This window comes from Leiobunum rupestre, chromosome 11 (assembly GCF_980474605.1).
Source record: "Leiobunum rupestre chromosome 11, qqLeiRupe1.1.hap1, whole genome shotgun sequence".
Taxonomy (NCBI): Eukaryota; Metazoa; Arthropoda; class Arachnida; order Opiliones; family Sclerosomatidae; genus Leiobunum; species Leiobunum rupestre.
This window is the reverse complement of record NC_143394.1, coordinates 25,526,860-25,537,251: the sequence shown is the minus strand read 5'-3', so window position 1 is coordinate 25,537,251 and position 10,392 is coordinate 25,526,860. Positions and strand designations below refer to the sequence as shown.

General features: G+C 39.5%; 2 protein-coding genes across 4 annotated transcripts; both read left to right on the top strand.

Moving 5' to 3' along the window:
* Positions 1-233: 233 nt before the first annotated feature.
* Positions 234-3,589, top strand: LOC149922042 (uncharacterized). Of its 3 annotated transcripts, none has more exons than XM_090163319.1 (3): positions 234-907; positions 967-1,783; positions 1,890-3,589. In XM_090163319.1, the coding sequence occupies exon 3, from the start codon at positions 2,054-2,056 to the stop codon at positions 2,894-2,896; it is 843 nt and encodes a 280-aa protein (XP_090019445.1). In that variant the 5' UTR covers positions 234-907; positions 967-1,783; positions 1,890-2,053; the 3' UTR covers positions 2,897-3,589. The 3 variants fall into 3 exon arrangements, with proteins under 3 accessions (XP_090019445.1, XP_090019447.1, XP_090019446.1); XM_090163320.1 differs by having other exon boundaries at positions 250-295; positions 352-1,783; XM_090163321.1 differs by having other exon boundaries at positions 234-1,783.
* Positions 1,071-1,706, top strand: LOC149922043 (uncharacterized). Its single transcript, XM_090162229.1, has one exon. The coding sequence runs from the start codon at positions 1,071-1,073 to the stop codon at positions 1,704-1,706; it is 636 nt and encodes a 211-aa protein (XP_090018355.1).
* Positions 3,590-10,392: the final 6,803 nt, after the last annotated feature.

The window sequence follows — 10,392 nt, the reverse complement described above, 5'->3', positions numbered from 1 at the left end:
TGTCGCAACTATCTCGGTAAAAAATAAATGCAAATTCATTCTTATCTCGACTAACGATAAAAAATCAAAGGCGCTAATAATTCTTAATATATAAGCTCCAGATAAATTACGATTATTGTCATTTTAACTTTTCAACCTGCTCAATGTAATTATTGTAAATAAATTCGTTTTGTTTTAATCTCAACCAAGAGTTCTCGCTTTAAAGCTGCTTTGCCACTTATTTCGTGATAAAATCTACTCATTTTTGGTGCCGAAACCCGGGAACACGTGAATACGTTTGATTGAAGATGGTCCGGTATAAGTGATTTCTAGCAGTTACATAGGATGGCTACTAAATGGGATCGATTGCAGCAGCGACAACAGGGAATTCGACTGCAAGCGGAGCAAGCGATAAGCAACATTGACGCAGCCATGAAGAACGTACTACTAGACTTGGACGAATTGGAAGGCAATGCTAGCATTTTAGGGAAGATGGGAACCCTATGGGAAAAGATAAGTAAACAGATTGAAGATCTTGTACCTTTGAACGAATTGGCGCAATACCATTTAGATACTTTAGCCTTTTTAAGCAAGATTGAAGACACTAAGGCCCGAGCGGCGAGACGAATCAGACAAGGAGATACGATGAAGGTGAACGTTGCCAGCCGTGATAAGCAAATCAACTTACCTATCCTGAAAATTGACAAGTACGATGGTAATCCTGAGCGGTGGCAAGACTTCTGGGGATCCTCCTCGTCAGCCGTTCACGACGTGGACGAAATGGTAATCTAAAAAATCAACAAGTTTAATTACTTAAAGAGTCTTCTGGAAGGAAAAGCGGAACTGAAGGCCAAGTCAAAACTGTGAAGAAAGTAAAATTTGTCTTGGAAAACTTAAGAGATGGCAAGCGTCAAGCTACTATCGAAGCGTTAGTGGTACCCTCGATTTGCACCGCATCAATTTCCTAACCGACCGCGTCGCTGGCAGAATAACGACAAAGAAGTCGGGAGTTAGCTGATGTGGGCGGCAGATTGGCGTCAGGTGAAGAAGCTGGAATTGGAGTCCTGATCGGAGCGGACTGGTATTATACGATGGCCACCACGAAGATGGAAGGACTCTCGGAAGGACTGGAGGCCGTTGAAACGATTCTGGGTTGGACCATCCATGGCAAATCGACTATTTCCGAACTTACACAGAAGGTAAATCAAACGTCTATACTGATTTCTGCAGAAGATCCTCTTACCACCCAGGTTCGATCTTTCTGGGAGTTGCATGCTATCGGAATCAAGGAGAATTCAACATCAGAAGAACTAGCGACGTCACACATCATACGAAAGTTCGAGGAAACGGTAACCTTCACCTCAGACCGTTACGAAGTCCAGTTTCCGTGGAAAACTGATCATGATAACCTTGAAGACAATTTCACCGTGGCGAAACGAAGAACGGTAAACCTATTTAAGAGATTTCGTGGTAACCCGATTCTATTCCAAGATTATAGCGAAATCCTAAAAGAACAATTGGCCCAAGGAATCATTCAACCCGTAGAAAATCCACAAGGAGATATTGTAGGTCCGATATATCATATACCTCATCGAGAAGTAATCCGATCCACCAGCCAAACAACGAGAGTTCGAAGAGTTTTCGACGCCTCTTCACGAAAACAAGGACTGCTTACACTCGGGACCCAACTTGAACCCAGAGCTGTTCGACTTGCTGGTGGCCTTTAGAAAAACCGAATTATTTATCCGCTGATATCGAACGTGCTTTCCTCCAAATATCCTTGTCACCATTGGACCGAAGCGCGGTACGTTTTTTATGGAGTTTTAATATTCAAGAACAATCAAATTTCCAAGTATACGAAATCACTCGCGTTCCATTCGGCGTTACGTCGAGTCCCTTTCTTCTAGCAGCCACCGTACGTTATCATGTTGAGCAGAACGAAGAATCATATCCTCGAGCCGCTGAAGCGATAAAGAACGGATTTTACGTCAACGACCTTCTCTCCGGCGAGGACAACGTAGAAGAAGCCTTTTCTTAATCCGTGGAAACCAAAGAACTGTTCTTTAAAGCCAACATGAATTTACGAAAGTGGAGATCCAATTCCAGAGAGCTTCGAGAACACTGGGGAGAAGGTGACATGGACAATCATACATTCCACCTAGAAGAGCATCAAGATCGGGAATGTAAAATATTGGGTTTAACCTGGAACCCAGAAGATGATTGTTTTGTTTTTGATACCCATGCGATTTGTCTTACAGTCGATATCATGAATTTTTTTTATCCTTTGGGGCTGAATGCTCCATTTAATATTCGTGGGAAGTTTCTTTTCCAAGAGCTATGGAACGTTCGAGACGAAAATGGAAATGCGCTGGGATGGGACCAACCTCTACCTGAAGATATTTCCAAGAAGTTCGCAAACTGGTGTAAAGACCTACCGAATCTGGGGAAAATACGAGTCCCAAGATACTATCATGTCACAAGAACCGAAGAAGCAAAAATCATCGAGCGCACGCTAGTAGCCTTTTGCGACGCCAGCGAAAAGGGGTATGCCACAGCGGTCTATCTTCGATGGAAAAAAAAAGTTAATCTGGTCGCAGCCAAAAGTCGTGTCGCACATTTAAAGAAAATTGGTATTCCGAGATTGAAGCTACTGGGCGCTGTTCCAGGAGCAAGGCTGGTGAGGTATTTAAAAACAAACGTCTTTCACGCAAAAGATCCAGAAATTTCCATGTGGACAGATAGCTCCATTGTGCTTAGCTGGATTCGACCTTCAGTCAAGAAATATCAAACAATCGTCAGCAATCGTATTAGTGAAATCCAATCGTTGACAGAACCCGAATTCTGGAGTCACTGTCCTGGAACGGAAAATCCAGCGGACCTTCCGACACGAGGACGAAAAGCGGAAGAGCTACCATAACTTAACTTCTGGTGGCACGGACCCCGCTGGTTAAGTCTAGAGAGAAATTACTGGCCAAAATCTACACCGAACATTACTGGTACTGTCTACGATCCAGAGCTTCGTAAAAATCTAGTTTTTCTCGGGAACTGCGTTACCGAACTGACAAAACCATTTCTCAACCTGGACCGTTTCTCTTGCTATAAGAAGGCCCTCCGAACCGACGCTTACGTTTTTCGCTTCTTAAAGAATTCTCAGAATCCAACCCAAAAACGAACGGAACCCTTTACGGCGGAAGACATGGACCGAGCGGAGACAATCCTTGTCACTCAAGCGCAAAAAGAAGATTTCGAAAACGAACTAGCGCTATTGAGAAATCGTAAGTCTCTAACCAAATCTTCCTATTTAGTAAAGTTGGATCCGATACTTGACAACAAAGAATTACTTTGCGTCGGCGGGAGACTTCAAAGGGCCGAATTCACGTACAGATAGAAACACCCTTTAATCATATCCAGGGGAAATCGATTGGCCACTCTCATCATAAAGTGGTATCACGAAAGAACGTTCCATGGCGGGGTGTCCGTAACCTTGTCTGACCTAAGAGAAAAAGAAAATTCATTCTTATCTCGACTAACGATAAAAAATCAAAGGCGCTAATAATTCTTAGTATATAAGCTCCAGATAAATTACGATTATTGTCATTTTATCTTTTCAACCTGCTCAATGTAATTATTCTAAATAAATTCGTTTTGTTTTAATCTCAACCAAGGGTTCTCGCTTTAATGCTGCTTTGCCACTTTAACTTATTCGTGATAAAATCTACTCAGCATGATTGTTAAGATTGATTACGACAATAATGTTACACAGTTTGTATTACAGTTATTTAAATACTAAATAAATTGAAGGTTTTTACGAAAGAAATGAGTTCTACATTACATTTATTCAATGAAATAACATATTTGAACAATTGTACAAAATAGGGCAGGGAGAACAAACAATCATCGAGAGAGGCGCCCGGCGGGAAAGTGGTTAGTACTGAGGCCGCATTGCCTCTCTGCACCGCGATGGCGATCCGTTGCAAAAGGAAAGTCACCGACCGATGCTCGCCTGTGACCTCCTTGATCCGACGGCCTATCGAATGAATCAAGGCCAGACCATCCCGCCAGAAGGAGCCCAGGGTTTCAACCGCGAAGGCAGTGAAGATGAACCGATTTTCCAAACCCGCGTATTTTGATTTCTTCCGCAATTCGGCCTGTGTTGGAGGGGGGCTGAAGAGGAAGACGCCAGGTAGGACGGGGCTAGAGGGTCGGTGCACGTAAAATCCCAGACCAGGGATTTCCCACCGGACCAGGGGACCAAGGTCATGCCATCGGGTCGTTTCCCAGAGGCGCGTGAATAGTCTCGAATGTGAATAACACCGAAAGATTGTACAAAATGTCCTAGTCTCGAATCTGAATAGTCTCGAAAATGAATAACCATGAAACTGATTAGCGTCGAAACTGACTAGTCTCGAAAGATCAATGTGCGGTACTGGAATAGACTCGAAAATGAATAGTCTCGAAACTGACTTCACTCGAATCTGACTTCACTCGAAACTCAACAGTCTCGAATTGGAATAGTTTCGAAACTGATTTCACTCGAATCGGAAGAGTATCGAAACTGATTTCACTCGAATGGGAATAATTTAGAATCTGATTTCACTCGAATCGGAAGAGATTCGAAACTGATTTCACTTGAATCGGAAAAGTATCGAAACTGATTTCACTCGAATCGGAATAGTTTCGAAACTGATTTCACTCGAATCGGAATAGTTTCGAAACTGATTTCACTCGAATCTGTTGGACGAGTGAGTGAAAATTCCAGAAAGCATTCGAATTTTTTGGTATAGCGTACCTTGATTTCCGTACCCCTTCGCTTAAAGTTTAATAACTTTTTATATATAAATTGTATGTTAAAAAAATTAGACAATCTTACACATTTCGGCAAGTCCAATTACGATATTGAAATCACATTTTCTACTTACTAGCTTTCTCAGTATTTTATGAATAGTCAGTGGCGTAGCGTGGGCCATTGTCGCCCGGGGCGGAATCATAATTCCAAGGAGGATAGGAAGAGAGGCGAAGTAGAAGGTATGAACGCGCCAAAATCATCCTTGTAAAAAGGGGCAATTTTGCCGCCCTCCTAATGTTGGCGCCCGGGGTGGTCCGCCCCCCACCCCCCCCCTCACTACGCCACTGGGAATAGTTACGCTGTATTTTATCTCCGTTTTTGGCGTGTTGAATCAGATACGAGCTATTACATCGGCCTTTTTAAAGATTTTAATTAGTTTCTGGGTAATAGGTCGGCGTTTTTGACGTTATTAATTAGTTTCGGGTAATATTTCAGCGTCTTTTGCCGTTTCGAATCAGATCCGAGCTATTTTATCGTCGTTTTTTTTGGCTTTTTTAATCATTTTCGTGTTATTATATTATTATTATTTATATATAACAGAGGTTTCGGGTTATTTTATCGGCGTTTTTTTGGCTAGGGCTAGTCACTTTTGTAAAAATTGTACACCATATTTCTGATTACCCAATATTTCCTTCTATTTCTAAAGAATTTCAACACTTCGACCTTAGATACTGCTAAAATTTGGAAGCGCCTTTTCTTACCGGAGGTTTTACCTCCCGTTGGGGCAATTTTCGTTGCAAAACTCGTTCACAATACAAAAGGCTGGTGGATTCAGAATTATACTAATGGCCTAGTAAGGTTGCAAGACGCGTTTTCGTCGTATAGCGTGCTTTATTTTTAAAATAATTTTGACTATGGTGAACCGCGTTTAAAAGTCATGCTTATGATTTTTGAGTTTCTTTAGATCAATTAAAAAGCGTAGCTTTATTTCAAAAACATGTCTGGTGTAAGAGGACAAAGCATGGTGGAAGTGGCTCTTAAACGGTCAAGAGAAATCAGTAGACCGAAAGTTTCAATTTTAGTTTTTGTTTCATGCATTTACATAAATAAACTTGTCCTTTTGTTGATACTTTTTTAACCTAACTCACTAAGTTAAAGCCGAGGGGCTGATCACTCCGCGTAATCGGTGTACAGAGCCGTACCTTTGACTGTACTAATGGGATTACGCGTAATCTTTGAAGTCCCTGCCTTTGGCAGTGCTAATCTAAGCGTAATCCGGCGTAATCGATGTACAGACTTTCTAAGAGTGGTTAGCCCCTCGGTTATAGCCGTGACATTGGTGAACTATGAAAACACTGGAAACGCTTTCATTTTTGATATAATTATAGATTTATCAAAACTTACACGTAATTACATAATTATGAAATTATTGGTGCTGATGAGATAAATGTAGGATGAATTCCATAAGATAAAATTGTTCCTTTTAATAAAATTAATGGTTTGTGGTATTATTATATGGTGGTTTTTAATTAATTATCATATTAAATTTTAGAATTTTTTTAAAACATTTTCTAATATACTTAACAATACTTCCACATACAATGCTTGTTGACTATTTTAATTGCTGTCTGATTAAACTCTATCACAATAAAACAGTCGGTTTTGCCAACGTTTTCCAAAATTGGTATACAATTTGCAAAACATAAGACTAAAAGTATTTATAGCGTGATTTACCTATTTCAACCATAATCGATATGGAATTTCTGACATGGTAAAAAAAACTTGCTTAAAAACTATAAATGTAAATACTCGTAATGAATTCAGCATAAAAATGTACTTTAGAAATCGCTTAATAACGCGGAATAACCTAAAAATGCTTATACATGTATCTCAAAACAACGTTTTCGTCTTTAGTCGGCTTTTACCTTTGCACAGCCGTACTCTAGATTGATTTTAGCCCAACTAACCATAAGAATAATTGTAATTAAAGTAGACTTAATTTCATCTCATTTACTTCTTATAGAAGTACCTAGCCATAATAGCACTATTACAATTTAAATAATAAATATGTTAGATACGTATAATATTATATTATTTAAAGCGAAATTAAAAGTGTATCTTACAAATTAAATATATCAACGCTCTGATAACTTATGTTCATTTACTTCTGTTAAAACTATCTCACTACAAAATTAATCTTACAAAATGTTTTCTGAGGATTTTCCTATAATGCCTGGAATATTTCCCGTCCAACAGATTCGAGTGAAATCAGTTTCGAAACTATTCCGATTCGAGTTAAATCAGTTTCGAATCTCTTCCGATTCGAGTGAGATCAGTTTCGAAACTATTCCGATTCGAGTTAAATCAGTTTCGATACTCTTCCGATTCGAGTGAAATCAGTTTCGAAACTAATCCGATTCGAGACTGTTGAGTTTCGAGTGAAGTCAGTTTCGAGACTATTCATTTTCGAGTCTATTCCAGTACCGCACATTGATCTTTCAAGACCAGTCAGTTTCGACGCTAATCAGTTTCATGGTTATTCATTTTCGAGACTATTCAGATTCGAGACTAGGACACTTGGTACAATCTTTCGGTGTTATTCACATTCGAGACTAATCAGTTTCGAAACTATTCAGCGGCCCCGTTTCCCATAGTCCCGCGACAGACCGGGGGGTTCTAGAATGGCCGGAACACCGGCAGAAATGAGGGCGCGTTTAGCAGGTCATTGACGGCGCCGTGGCGTGACAGCCGACCAGGGCATCGTTTACAACTCAAACCGTGGGTGCCCAAGGAGTCCACACGGCCACCACAGTTGCAAACTGACCATTTAACCTGTGGTCCATTTATCGTTTCGCCTATCAGGGTTAAAATAGGTTTCGAATACGACTAGATGCAAACATAGGCCTATTAGATTAAACAAGTCGGCCAAGGCCGTAATATTAGTTCCACATGGATGAATTAATTAATTATTCTCTAAGCCTTGGCGCGTGTTAAAAGGCTTAAGCATAACGTTAGACGTAAGCTTCTTTATCTGTATTGTAAGTTTGAGCTCCGTATCTCAAATCCAATAGGAACTACGAAGAAAATTCGTGTAGGATCTATAAGCCTTGGCGCGTGTTAATATGGTAAAGCATAGTGCCAAACGTAACCACCTTTACCATTAAGTCTGGTAAAATATCCGCAATACCCATCCTAATAACTACATCCAGTTTCAAAGTTATATCTCAAATCGCACCCGAATACCGTTAAAATTATGCCAAAACAAACTAAGCCTTGGTTAAATTAAAATTAAGTCTGATAAAATATCCGCAATGACCATCCTAATAACTACATCCAGTTTCGAAGTTATACCTCAAATCGCACCCGAATAGCGTTGGCCATACACGGCTCCGTTAAGTAAGTGCCAAACTTATTTGTTACTTGAGGCCCTACACGGCTTCGATAAGTAAGTGTCACACTTATTTGTAACTTCTGGCCAAACACGGCTTCGTTAAGTTAGTGTCACACTTATTTGTTACTTCTGGCCATACACGGCTTCGATAAGTAAGTGTCACACTTATTTGTTACTTCTGACCATACGCGGCTTCGATACGTAAATCACGCACTCTAAGTGTCACACTTATTTATTTCTTCTGGCCATACGCGGCTTCGATACGTAAATCACGTCAGCGGTAATGTGGTTTATGCGGCGCCCAAGGGCCCCTAATTTTTCTAGGGCACCGAAAGAAATTAAATTTTTAAGTAACTCAGTTGGGTAATAATCAGCGTGCGTAAATCAACGCTCACAATCGGAAAAGGGGGGCTTTTGCGCCCCCTGTTTCCACGACAGAGCTGAAACGTGCACACATTGTAGAGGTATAGCGGTTATATAGATTAAAACTTAAACGGAATTTAAAAGTCAATCGTATCCAAAATTGTAAGACTGCGTATTTTTTTAGAAGTGTCTAAGGGGGTCGGATAGAAGGGGCTGGCAAAGCGCCGCTAAATAAATTTAGCCCGTGAAACTTGGTAGTGCAGATAGTGGCAACCATATTAAGCATTCTTAGAAAAGACGGCGGGGTTATGTCACCCAGTTCAAAAGATATGGAAGGTGTTTAAAAGGTGGACGACGACGACGACGACTACGACGACGACACTTCACAAAATTCTAACGAAAACAATAGTCCCACTCTATATATACATATAGATGTGGAACTAAAAACTAAAAGGAAAAGTCAATAGCTAAATGAGCCAGATTGTGGTTTCAAAAAGAGTGCCACGCCTCATGACCCCCGAAATGTGAAATACTGTATTTCAAAACGATGAATAGGGTGAAACGGTTCGGCACATTGGCCAGCAAGGTCGCCAGATCTTAGGTAATTTAAATCACCATTAATAATTTAATTATTTAATTTAATTTCTTCGCCATTGTCTGTCGCATTTTTCATCCTACGAAACTAAATCGTGTAATACCTTCTTCGCCATTGTCTCCTCGATTTTTCAGCGGTGTTTATTGCATTAAACACCAGATTAAGAAATTTCTGACTTTCATAAAGTCACACTACTCTCCCAATGGTATTCAAAAAAGAGTTAATTTAGCTTGCCCAGCTTGTCACTTTTTCAAGTCGTATTTTGTCAGTGAAAAATACGTCTATTTTTCGCGCCAACGCTATTTGTACGTTTTTGGTGACGCTCTACAATTTTCTCATTGACAATTTTCTTAGAGCACCTAGCGGTTAAAATTTAAATTTTCAAAGAACGTGAAAATATTTTTCGATTTAGATAGAGGTGTGCAAATACCATTATTTGGGGATCGAATCGAATATCAAATATTTTTTTCAAAGCACGGCAAATACCAAATCGAATATTTATAACGTCAAATAATTTGGTCGAATATTATTAGGGCAAAAATTTAGACCAGTTAACTGATCAAATACCAATAGTATTTCGAATATCAAATTATTCGACGTATTTGGTTTTCAAATAGCCAAATAGTTTGCATATTTGTCAAAAAAAGTAATTGAAATCACTGTTCGTTTTACTTGAAAATAGTAAAATATTAAACCAAATACAGTATAGCCTAGAACAAAGTTCCCTGGGCGAACTTGGTAAATTAGTGGTATAATGGCGGGCCCGTCCTAAAAGATGGTCTTTTTATAGCCATTCTCTAAGGCTCTTAATAAAAAACACTGAAGGGGGTCCATTGTCTCAGGCTGCAGGCGGGCCCATAATTTTATATTACGCCACTGTGGTAAACTCTAACTTACCATTCAAATTAATTCTAATTGTTGTACAAAATGTCTTTATTTTCAACCTTCCTAAGAACAATTTTTTCGATTTGATCAAAATGAGTTAATCGTAACCTACAAAAATATACTGCATATCAACTTATCAATTATCATACATATTTTAATTGGGTACCATGGCAAAATAATAATAATAATAATTAACTAGGCTAATACCCTAGGTACCGCTCCAGGACCAAGTCTTCTAGCGACTTTTAACCTTTAGTAACTACTAACTACAATTAAAATCAAAGGACATACTACATACTTCATAGTTTGCAAACACTTAATTAAAGTTTCAAGTTTTTAAATACATGTAACACGGGAGGGAGCAGATCTTTTGTTACAAATTAAAAAATTGCA